At 31.4% G+C, this 13654-nt stretch overlaps 2 protein-coding genes across 6 annotated transcripts in view; one reads left to right on the top strand and one right to left on the bottom strand.

Annotated features, from left to right (window-relative positions):
* The window catches only part of prpf31 (PRP31 pre-mRNA processing factor 31 homolog (yeast)), a 342441-nt gene that overhangs the window by 172742 nt on the left and 156045 nt on the right, over positions 1–13654 (top strand). The gene's annotated exons all lie outside the window — the stretch shown is intronic.
* The window catches only part of zgc:158689 (uncharacterized protein LOC791177 homolog), an 84172-nt gene that overhangs the window by 41851 nt on the left and 28667 nt on the right, over positions 1–13654 (bottom strand). For all 4 annotated transcript variants that reach the window (XM_062062481.1, XM_062062483.1, XM_062062482.1 and 1 more), the window contains exon 7: positions 4888–5025. In XM_062062481.1, the coding sequence (XP_061918465.1) occupies positions 4888–5025 (138 nt within the window). The remainder of the gene's footprint in view (positions 1–4887; positions 5026–13654) is intronic.

Genomic DNA, 13654 nt, shown 5'->3' with positions numbered 1-13654 from the left:
TTTGTATGGTTAAACCTAAAAATCAAGGATTTTGATACTTGGCGCCATCATAGCCGTACGCTAACTTTTCCTGTATCATAATGCTAATGTTAACATGCTAACATTTTACGATAGCTTTTTTGCTAATTTTTTATGTCTAAACCTAAAAACGATGGCTTTTCATACATGGCACTATCTTAAAAGTACGCTAACTTTTCCTAGGTCATCATGCTAACGTTAATATGCTCACATTTTATGATAGCTTTTTTGCTAATTTTTTATGTTTAAACCTAAAAACGATGGCTTTTCATACGTGGCACTATCTTAAAAGCATGCTAACTTTTCCTAGGTCATCATGCTAACGTTAACATGCTAACATTTTATGATTGCTATTTTGCTAATTTTGTATGGTTAAACCTAAAAATCAAAGATTTTGATACTTGGCGCCATCTTAGCCGTACGCTAACTTTTCCTGTATCATAATGCTAATGTTAACATGCTAACATTTTACGATAGCTTTTTTGCAAATTTTGTATGTCTAAACCTAAAAACGATGGCTTTTCATACATGGCACTATCTTAAAAGTACGCTAACTTTTCCTAGGTCATCATGCTAAAGTTAATATGCTAACATTTTATAATAGCTTTTTTGCTAGTTTTTTATGTTTAAACCTAAAAACGATGGCTTTTCATACGTGGCACTATCTTAAAAGCATGCTAACTTTTCCTAGGTCATCATGCTAACGTTAACATGCTAACATTTTATGATTGCTATTTTGCTAATTTTGTATGGTTAAACCTAAAAATCAAGGATTTTGATACTCGGCGCCATTTTAGCCATACGCTAACTTTTCCTGTATCATAATGCTAATGTTAACATGCTAACATTTTACGATAGCTTTTTTGCTAATTTTTTATGTTCAAACCTAAAAACGATGGCTTTTCATACATGGCACTATCTTAAAAGTATGCTAACTTTTCCTGTGTCATAATGCTAACGTTAAGATGCTAACATTTTATAATAGCTTTTTTGCTAATTTTTTATATTTAAATCTAAAAACGATGGCTTTTCATACGTGGCACTATCTTAAAAGCATGCTAACTTTTCCTAGGTCATCATGCTAACGTTAACATGCTAACATTTTATGATTGCTATTTTGCTAATTTTGTATGGTTAAACCCCAAAATCAAGGATTTTGATACTTGGCGCCATCTTAGCCGTACGCTAACTTTTCCTGTATCATAATGCTAATGTTAACATGCTAACATTTTACGATAGCTTTTTTGCTAATTTTTTATGTCTAAACCTAAAAACGATGGCTTTTCATACATGGCACTATCTTAAAAGTACGCTAACTTTTCCTAGGTCATCATGCTAACGTTAATATGCTAACATTTTATAATAGCTTTTTTGCTAATTTTTTATGTTTAAACCTAAAAACGATGGCTTTTCATACGTGGCACTATCTTAAAAGCATGCTAACTTTTCCTAGGTCATCATGCTAACGTTAACATGCTAACATTTTATGATTGCTATTTTGCTAATTTTGTATGGTTAAACCTAAAAATCAAGGATTTTGATACTTGGCGCCATCTTAGCCGTACGCTAACTTTTCCTGTATCATAATGCTAATGTTAACATGCTAACATTTTACGATAGCTTTATGGCTAATTTTTTATGTCTAAACCTAAAAACGATGGCTTTTCATACATGGCACTATCTTAAAAGTACGCTAACTTTTCCTAGGTCATCATGCTAACGTTAATATGCTCACATTTTATGATAGCTTTTCTGCTAATTTTACATGTTGTATAAACCCGAAAATCATGGATTTTGATACTTGGAGCCATCTTAAAAGTACGCTATCTTTTCCTATGTCATCATGCTAACATTAGCATGCTAATGTTTTATGCAAGCTTTTTTGCTAATTTCAGTTGTATACATTTTCCTAGGTCATCATGCTAACGTTAACATGCTAACAATTTATGATGGCTTTTTTTGCTAATTTTATATGTCGTCCATCCATCCATCCATTTTCTACCGCTTATTCCCTTCGGGGTCGCGGGGGGCGCTGGAGCCTATCTCAGCTACAATCGGGCGGTCGTATAAACCTGAAAATCATGGATTTTGATACTTGGAGCCATCTTAGAACTACACTATCTTTTCCTATGTCATCATGCTAAGGTTAACATGCTAACATTTTACGGACGCATTTTTTTGCACATTTTTTATGATTAAACCTAAAAATCATTGATTTTGTTACTTGGCACCATTTTAGGAGTATGCTAATTTCTATGCTACCGTTTTTGCTAATTTTATATGTCGTATAAACTTGAAAATCATGGATTTTAATACTTGGAGCCATCTTAGAAGTATGCTAACTTTTCCTATGTCATAATCTTAACATTAACACGCTAATATTTTATGCTAGCTGTTTTGAACATTTTTTATGTTTAAACCTAAAAATGATGGCTTTTCATACGTGGCACTATCTTAAAAGTACGCTAACTTTTCCTTGGTCACCATGGTAACATTAGCATGCTAAAGTTTTATGCAAGCATGTTTGCTCATTTCAGTTGTATAAACCTAAAATTCATGGATTTTGATACTTGGAGCCATCTTAGAACTACACTATCTTTTCCTATGTCATCATGCTAAGGTTAACATGCTAACATTTTACGGACGCATTTTTTTGCACATTTTTTATGATTAAACCTAAAAATCATTGATTTTGTTACTTGGCACCATTTTAGGAGTATGCTAATTTCTATGCTACCGTTTTTGCTAATTTTATATGTCGTATAAACTTGAAAATCATGGATTTTAATACTTGGAGCCATCTTAGAAGTATGCTAACTTTTCCTGTGTCATAATCTTAACATTAACACGCTAATATTTTATGCTAGCTGTTTTGAACATTTTTTATGTTTAAACCTAAAAATGATGGCTTTTCATACGTGGCACTATCTTAAAAGTACGCTAACTTTTCCTTGGTCACCATGGTAACATTAGCATGCTAAAGTTTTATGCAAGCATGTTTGCTCATTTCAGTTGTATAAACCTAAAATGCATGGATTTTGATACTTGGAGCCATTTTAGAAGTACGCTAACTTTTCCTGTGTCATCATGCTAAGGTTAACATGCTAACATTTTACGGACGCATTTTTTTGCACATTTTTTATGATTAAACCTAAAAATCATTGATTTTGTTACTTGGCACCATTTTAGGAGTATGCTAATTTCTATGCTACCGTTTTTGCTAATTTTATATGTCGTATAAACTTGAAAATCATGGATTTTAATACTTGGAGCCATCTTAGAAGTATGCTAACTTTTCCTGTGTCATAATCTTAACATTAACACGCTAATATTTTATGCTAGCTGTTTTGAACATTTTTTATGTTTAAACCTAAAAATTATGGCTTTTCATACGTGGCACTATCTTAAAAGTACGCTAACTTTTCCTTGGTCACCATGGTAACATTAGCATGCTAAAGTTTTATGCAAGCATGTTTGCTCATTTCAGTTGTATAAACCTAAAATTCATGGATTTTGATACTCGGAGCCATTTTAGAAGTACGCTAACTTTTCCTATGTCATCATGCTAAGGTTAACATGCTAACATTTTACGGACGCATTTTTTTGCAAATTTTTTATGATTAAACCTAAAAATCATTGATTTTGTTAATTGGCACCATTTTAGGAGTATGCTAATTTCTATGCTACCGTTTTTGCTAATTTTATATGTCGTATAAACTTGAAAATCATGGATTTTAATACTTGGAGCCATCTTAGAAGTATGCTAACTTTTCCTACGTCATAATCTTAACATTAACACGCTAATATTTTATGCTAGCTGTTTTGAACATTTTTTATGTTTAAACCTAAAAATGATGGCTTTTCATACGTGGCACTATCTTAAAAGTACGCTAACTTTTCCTTGGTCACCATGGTAACATTAGCATGCTAAAGTTTTATGCAAGCATGTTTGCTCATTTTAGTTGTATACACCTAAAATTCATGGATTTTGATACTCGGAGCCATTTTAGAAGTACGCTAACTTTTCCTATGTCATCATGCTAAGGTTAACATGCTAACATTTTACGGACGCATTTTTTTGCACATTTTTTATGATTAAACCTAAAAATCATTGATTTTGTTACTTGGCACCATTTTAGGAGTATGCTAATTTCTATGCTACCGTTTTTGCTAATTTTATATGTCGTATAAACTTGACAATCATGGATTTTAATACTTGGAGCCATCTTAGAAGTATGCAAACTTTTCCTATGTCATAATCTTAACATTAACACGCTAATATTTTATGCTAGCTGTTTTGAACATTTTTTATGTTTAAACCTAAAAATGATGGCTTTTCATACGTGGCGCTATCTTAAAAGTACGCTAACTTTTCCTTGGTCACCATGGTAACATTAGCATGCTAAAGTTTTATGCAAGCATGTTTGCTCATTTCAGTTGTATAAACCTAAAATGCATGGATTTTGATACTTGGAGCCATTTTAGAAGTACGCTAACTTTTCCTGTGTCATCATGCTAAGGTTAAGATGCTAACGTTTTATGGACACATTTTTTTGCTAAAAATCATTGGATTTTGATACTTGGCACCATTTTAGGAGTATGCTAACTTCTATGCTACCATTTTTTGGTCATTTTGTTTGCAAATAACCTACAATTCATGGGTTTTGAGATACATTTCCTTTTTGCAAGTATGCTAACTGTTCCCAGTATAGCAAGCTAACGTTAGCATGTTAGAGTTTAATGCTAGTTTTTTTTTAGTTCAATCGACATTGAAAAATTTTCGCGGTTATTTCCTTGTTGCATTTTATTCCTCACAGCCGGCTGGAGTCCAAAAAATGTCGGAGCTGTTGAGAGGTGTGGCGTACTGGCCTGCATCTCTCGGTCTCCGTATTTGTTGGGGTGTCGGCTGCCCAAACTCTTCCTGCGCAGCTTCTTCAGCTGGGCCTGGCAGCGCTCGATGGACTCGGACTTGGACCGTCGCTCGGTCTGGTACTTCTTCAACGTGGCCTGAAGGAGGGAAGAGAGAGTCGAGCAGGACTTGTTCAAGGGTCCAGTCATGGTGGGGCCGCCCCTTCTTTTTTATTAAAAACTTGACTGATGTTCATGCGATGATGCGCCGTGCCATTTGTGTGTTGTGAAGAAGTGCACCTAAAATGTCAATCAATCAAAATAATGAACAAAAAAGGTCTGAAAATATCCTCCAAATAAATGTCTGCTGAGGACTTAGCCCTGCAATCATGACTATGTTCCTCATTAATCATGACTATATTCCTCATTAATCATGACTATATTCATCATTAATCATGACTATATTCCTCATTAATCATGACTATATTCCTCATTAATCATGACTATATTCCTCATTAATCATGACTATATTCCTCATTAATCATAACTATATTCCTCATTAATCATGACTATGTTCCTCATTAATCATGACTATATTCCTCATTAATCATGACTATATTCCTCATTAATCATGACTATATTCCTCATTAATCATGACTATGTTCCTCATTAATCATGACTATATTCCTCATTAATCATGACTATATTCCTCATTAATCATAACTATATTCCTCATTAATCATGACTATGTTCCTCATTAATCATGACTATATTCCTCATTAATCATGACTATATTCCTCATTAATCATGACTATATTCCTCATTAATCATGACTATGTGCCTCATTAATCATGACTATGTTCCTCATTAATCATGACTATATTCCTCATTAATCATGACTATATTCCTCATTAATCATGACTATGTTCCTCATTAATCATGACTATGTTCCTCATTAATCATGACTATGTTCCTCATTAATCATGACTATGTTCCTCATTAATCATGACTATATTCCTCATTAATCATGACTATATTCCTCATTAATCATGACTATGTTCCTCATTAATCATGACTATATTCCTCATTAATCATGACTATATTCCTCATTAATCATGACTATATTCCTCATTAATCATGACTATATTCCTCATTAATCATGACTATGTTCCTCATTAATCATGACTATGTTCCTCATTAATCATGACTATATTCCTCATTAATCATGACTATATTCCTCATTAATCTTGACTATGTTCCTCATTAATCATGACTATGTTCCTCATTAATCATGACTATGTTCCTCATTATTCATGACTATGTTCCTCATTAATCATGACTATATTCCTCATTAATCTTGACTATGTTCCTCATTATTCATGACTATGTTCCTCATTAATCATGACTATATTCCTCATTAATCATGGCTATGTTCCTCATTAATCATGACTATATTCCTCATTAATCATGACTATGTTCCTCATTAATCATGACTATGTTCCTCATTAATCATGACTATATTCCTCATTAATCATGACTATATTCCTCATTAATCATGACTAAATTCCTCATTAATCATGACTATGTTCCTCATTAATCATGACTATATTCCTCATTAATCATGACTATATTCCTCATTAATCATGACTATGTTCCTCATTAATCATGACTATGTTCCTCATTAATCATGACTATATTCCTCTTTAATCATGACTATGTTCCTCATTGATCATGACTATATTCCTCATTAATCATGACTACGTTCCTCATTAATCATGACTATATTCCTCATTAATCATGACTATGTTCCTCAGTAATCATGACTATGTGCCTCATTAATCATGACTATGTTCCTCATTAATCATGACTATATTCCTCATTAATCATGACTATGTTCCTCATTAATCATGACTATATTCCTCATTAATCATGACTATGTTCCTCATTAATCATGACTATATTCCTCATTAATCATGACTATGTTCCTCATTAATCATGACTATATTCCTCATTAATCATGACTATGTTCCTCATTAATCATGACTATGTGCCTCATTAATCATGACTATATTCCTCATTAATCATGACTATGTTCCTCATTAATCATGACTATGTTCCTCATTAATCATGACTATATTCCTCATTAATCATGACTATGTGCCTCATTAATCATGACTATATTCCTCATTAATCATGACTATATTCCTCATTAATCATGACTATATTCCTCATTAATCATGACTATGTTCCTCATTAATCATGACTTTATTCCTCATTAATCATGACTATGTTCCTCATTAATCATGACTATGTTCCTCATTAATCATGACTATATTCCTCATTAATCATGACTATGTTCCTCATTAATCATGACTATATTCCTCATTAATCATGACTATGTTCCTCATTAAGCATGACTGTGTTCCTCATTAATCATGACTATATTCCTCATTAATCATGACTATGTTCCTCATTAATCATGACTATGTTCCTCATTAATCATGACTATGTTCCTCATTAATCATAACTATATTCCTCATTAATCATGACTATATTCCTCATTAATCATGACTATATTCCTCATTAATCATGACTATGTTCCTTATTAATCATGACTATGTTCCTCATTAATCATGACTATATTCCTCATTAATCATGACTATGTTCCTCATTAATCATGACTATGTTCCTCATTAATCATGACTATGTTCCTCAATCATGACTATGTTCCTCATTAATCATGACTATGTTCCACATTAATCATGACTATATTCCTCATTAATCATGACTATGTTCCTCATTAATCATGACTATATTCCTCATTAATCATGACTATATTCCTCATTAATCATGACTATGTTCCTCATTAATCATGACTATGTTCCTCATTAATCATGACTATATTCCTCATTAATCATGACTATATTCCTCATTAATCTTGACTATGTTCCTCATTAATCATGACTATGTTCCTCATTAATCATGACTATGTTCCTCATTATTCATGACTATGTTCCTCATTAATCATGACTATATTCCTCATTAATCTTGACTATGTTCCTCATTATTCATGACTATGTTCCTCATTAATCATGACTATATTCCTCATTAATCATGGCTATGTTCCTCATTAATCATGACTATATTCCTCATTAATCATGACTATGTTCCTCATTAATCATGACTATGTTCCTCATTAATCATGACTATATTCCTCATTAATCATGACTATATTCCTCATTAATCATGACTAAATTCCTCATTAATCATGACTATGTTCCTCATTAATCATGACTATATTCCTCATTAATCATGACTATATTCCTCATTAATCATGACTATGTTCCTCATTAATCATGACTATGTTCCTCATTAATCATGACTATATTCCTCTTTAATCATGACTATGTTCCTCATTGATCATGACTATATTCCTCATTAATCATGACTATGTTCCTCATTAATCATGACTATATTCCTCATTAATCATGACTATGTTCCTCAGTAATCATGACTATGTGCCTCATTAATCATGACTATGTTCCTCATTAATCATGACTATATTCCTCATTAATCATGACTATGTTCCTCATTAATCATGACTATATTCCTCATTAATCATGACTATGTTCCTCATTAATCATGACTATATTCCTCATTAATCATGACTATGTTCCTCATTAATCATGACTATATTCCTCATTAATCATGACTATGTTCCTCATTAATCATGACTATGTGCCTCATTAATCATGACTATATTCCTCATTAATCATGACTATGTTCCTCATTAATCATGACTATGTTCCTCATTAATCATGACTATATTCCTCATTAATCATGACTATGTGCCTCATTAATCATGACTATATTCCTCATTAATCATGACTATATTCCTCATTAATCATGACTATATTCCTCATTAATCATGACTATGTTCCTCATTAATCATGACTTTATTCCTCATTAATCATGACTATGTTCCTCATTAATCATGACTATGTTCCTCATTAATCATGACTATATTCCTCATTAATCATGACTATGTTCCTCATTAATCATGACTATATTCCTCATTAATCATGACTATGTTCCTCATTAAGCATGACTGTGTTCCTCATTAATCATGACTATATTCCTCATTAATCATGACTATGTTCCTCATTAATCATGACTATGTTCCTCATTAATCATGACTATGTTCCTCATTAATCATAACTATATTCCTCATTAATCATGACTATATTCCTCATTAATCATGACTATATTCCTCATTAATCATGACTATGTTCCTTATTAATCATGACTATGTTCCTCATTAATCATGACTATATTCCTCATTAATCATGACTATGTTCCTCATTAATCATGACTATGTTCCTCATTAATCATGACTATGTTCCTCAATCATGACTATGTTCCTCATTAATCATGACTATGTTCCACATTAATCATGACTATATTCCTCATTAATCATGACTATGTTCCTCATTAATCATGACTATATTCCTCATTAATCATGACTATATTCCTCATTAATCATGACTATGTTCCTCATTAATCATGACTATGTTCCTCATTAATCATGACTATGTTCCTCATTAATCATGACTATATTCCTCATTAATCATGACTATGTTCCTCATTAATCATGACTATGTTCCTCATTAATCATGACTATATTCCTCATTAATCATGACTATATTCCTCATTAATCATGACTATGTTCCTCATTAATCATGACTATGTGCCTCATTAATCATGACTATATTCCTCATTAATCATGACTATGTTCCTCATTAATCATGACTATGTTCCTCATTAATCATGACTATATTCCTCATTAATCATGACTATGTGCCTCATTAATCATGACTATATTCCTCATTAATCATGACTATATTCCTCATTAATCATGACTATATTCCTCATTAATCATGACTATGTTCCTCATTAATCATGACTTTATTCCTCATTAATCATGACTATGTTCCTCATTAATCATGACTATGTTCCTCATTAATCATGACTATATTCCTCATTAATCATGACTATGTTCCTCATTAATCATGACTATATTCCTCATTAATCATGACTATGTTCCTCATTAAGCATGACTGTGTTCCTCATTAATCATGACTATATTCCTCATTAATCATGACTATGTTCCTCATTAATCATGACTATGTTCCTCATTAATCATGACTATGTTCCTCATTAATCATAACTATATTCCTCATTAATCATGACTATATTCCTCATTAATCATGACTATATTCCTCATTAATCATGACTATGTTCCTTATTAATCATGACTATGTTCCTCATTAATCATGACTATATTCCTCATTAATCATGACTATGTTCCTCATTAATCATGACTATGTTCCTCATTAATCATGACTATGTTCCTCAATCATGACTATGTTCCTCATTAATCATGACTATGTTCCACATTAATCATGACTATATTCCTCATTAATCATGACTATGTTCCTCATTAATCATGACTATATTCCTCATTAATCATGACTATATTCCTCATTAATCATGACTATGTTCCTCATTAATCATGACTATGTTCCTCATTAATCATGACTATGTTCCTCATTAATCATGACTATATTCCTCATTAATCATGACTATGTTCCTCATTAATCATGACTATGTTCCTCATTAATCATGACTATGTTCCTCATTAATCATGACTATATTCCTCATTAATCATGACTAAATTCCTCATTAATCATGACTATGTTCCTCATTAATCATGACTATATTCCTCATTAATCATGACTATGTTCCTCATTAATCATGACTATGTTCCTCATTAATCATGACTATATTCCTCATTAATCATGACTATGTTCCTCATTAATCATGACTATGTTCCTCATTAATCATGACTATGTTCATCATTAATCATGACTATGTTCCTCATTAATCATGACTATGTTCCTCATTAATCATGACTATGTTCCTCATTAATCATGACTATATTCCTCATTAATCATGACTAAATTCCTCATTAATCATGACTATGTTCCTCATTAATCATGACTATATTCCTCATTAATCATGACTATGTTCCTCATTAATCATGACTATGTTCCTCATTAATCATGACTATATTCCTCATTAATCATGACTATATTCCTCATTAATCATGACTATGTTCCTCATTAATCATGACTATATTCCTCATTAATCATGACTATGTTCCTCATTAATCATGACTATATTCCTAATTAATCATGACTATGTGCCTCATTAATCATGACTATGTTCCTCATTAATCATGACTATATTCCTCATTAATCATGACTATATTCCTCATTAATCATGACTATATTCCTCATTAATCATGACTATATTCCTCATTAATCATGACTATGTTCCTCATTAATCATGACTATATTCCTCATTAATCATGACTATATTCCTCATTAATCATGACTATATTCCTCATTAATCATGACTATGTTCCTCATTAATCATGACTATATTCCTCATTAATCATGACTATGTTCCTCATTAATCATGACTATATTCCTCATTAATCATGACTATGTTCCTCATTAATCATGACTATGTTCCTCATTAATCATGACTATGTTCCTCATTAATCATGACTATGTTCCTCATTAATCATGACTATATTCCTCATTAATCATGACTATGTTCCTCATTAATCATGACTATATTCCTCATTAATCATGACTATGTTCCTCATTAATCATGACTATGTTCCTCATTAATCATGACTATATTCCTCATTAATCATGACTATATTCCTCATTAATCATGACTATGTTCCTCATTAATCATGACTATATTCCTCATTAATCATGACTATGTTCCTCATTAATCGTGACTATATTCCTCATTAATCATGACTATATTCCTCATTAATCATGACTATGTGCCTCATTAATCATGACTATATTCCTCATTAATCATGACTATATTCCTCATTAATCATGACTATGTTCCTCATTAATCATGACTATATTCCTCATTAATCATGACTATGTTCCTCATTAATCATGACTATATTCCTCATTAATCATGACTATGTTCCTCATTAATCATGACTATATTCCTCATTAATCATGACTATGTTCCTCATTAATCATGACTATATTCCTCATTAATCATGACTATGTTCCTCATTAATCATGACTATGTTCCTCATTAATCATGACTATATTCCTCATTAATCATGACTATGTTCCTCATTAATCATGACTATGTTCCTCATTAATCATGACTATGTTCATCATTAATCATGACTATATTCCTCATTAATCATGACTATGTTCCTCATTAATCATGACTATGTTCCTCATTAATCATGACTATGTTCCTCATTAATCATGACTATATTCCTCATTAATCATGACTATGTTCCTCATTAATGATGACTATGTTCCTCATTAATCATGACTATATTCCTCATTAATCATGACTATATTCCTCATTAATCATGACTATGTTCCTCATTAATCATGACTATGTTCCTCATTAATCATGACTATGTTCCTCATTAATCATGACTATATTCCTCATTAATCATGACTATGTTCCTCATTAATCATGACTATATTCCTCATTCATCATGACTATATTCCTCATTAATCATGACTACATTCCTCATTAATCATGACTATGTTCCTCATTAATCATGACTATGTTCATCATTAATCATGACTATATTCCTCATTAATCATGACTATGTTCCTCATTAATCATGACTATGTTCCTCATTAATCATGACTATGTTCCTCATTAATCATGACTATATTCCTCATTAATCATGACTATGTTCCTCATTAATCATGACTATGTTCCTCATTAATCATGACTATATTCCTCATTAATCATGACTATATTCCTCATTAATCATGACTATGTTCCTCATTAATCATGACTATGTTCCTCATTAATCATGACTATGTTCCTCATTAATCATGACTATATTCCTCATTAATCATGACTATGTTCCTCATTAATCATGACTATATTCCTCATTCATCATGACTATATTCCTCATTAATCATGACTACATTCCTCATTAATCATGACTATGTTCCTCATTAATCATGACTATATTCATCATTAATCATGACTACATTCCTCATTAATCATGACTATGTTCCTCATTAATCATGACTATATTCATCATTAATCATGACTATGTTCCTCATTAATCATGACTATATTCCTCATTAATCATGACTATATTCCTCATTAATCATGACTATGTGCCTCATTAATCATGACTATATTCCTCATTAATCATGACTATGTTCCTCATTAATCATGACTATATTCCTCATTAATCATGACTATATTCCTCATTAATCATGACTATGTGCCTCATTAATCATGACTATATATCCTCATTAATCATGACTATATTCCTCATTAATCATGACTATGTTCCTCATTAATCATGACTATATTCCTCATTAATCATGACTATGTTCCTCATTAATCATGACTATATTCATCATTAATCATGACTATGTTCCTCATTAATCATGACTATGTTCCTCATTAATCATGACTATGTTCCTCATTAATCATGACTATGTTCCTCATTAATCATGACTATATTCCTCATTAATCATGACTATATTCCTCATTAATCATGACTATGTTCCTCATTAATCATGACTATGTTCCTCATTAATCATGACTATATTCCTCATTAATCATGACTATGTGCCTCATTAATCATGACTCATATTTCCTCATTATCATGACTATATTCCTCATTAATCAT

The sequence above is a fragment of the Entelurus aequoreus genome, linkage group LG11 (genome assembly GCF_033978785.1).
Source record: "Entelurus aequoreus isolate RoL-2023_Sb linkage group LG11, RoL_Eaeq_v1.1, whole genome shotgun sequence".
Lineage (NCBI taxonomy): Eukaryota > Metazoa > Chordata > Actinopteri > Syngnathiformes > Syngnathidae > Entelurus > Entelurus aequoreus.
The sequence above is the reverse complement of the archived record's forward strand: the minus strand, read 5'-3'. Positions and strand labels throughout refer to the sequence as shown.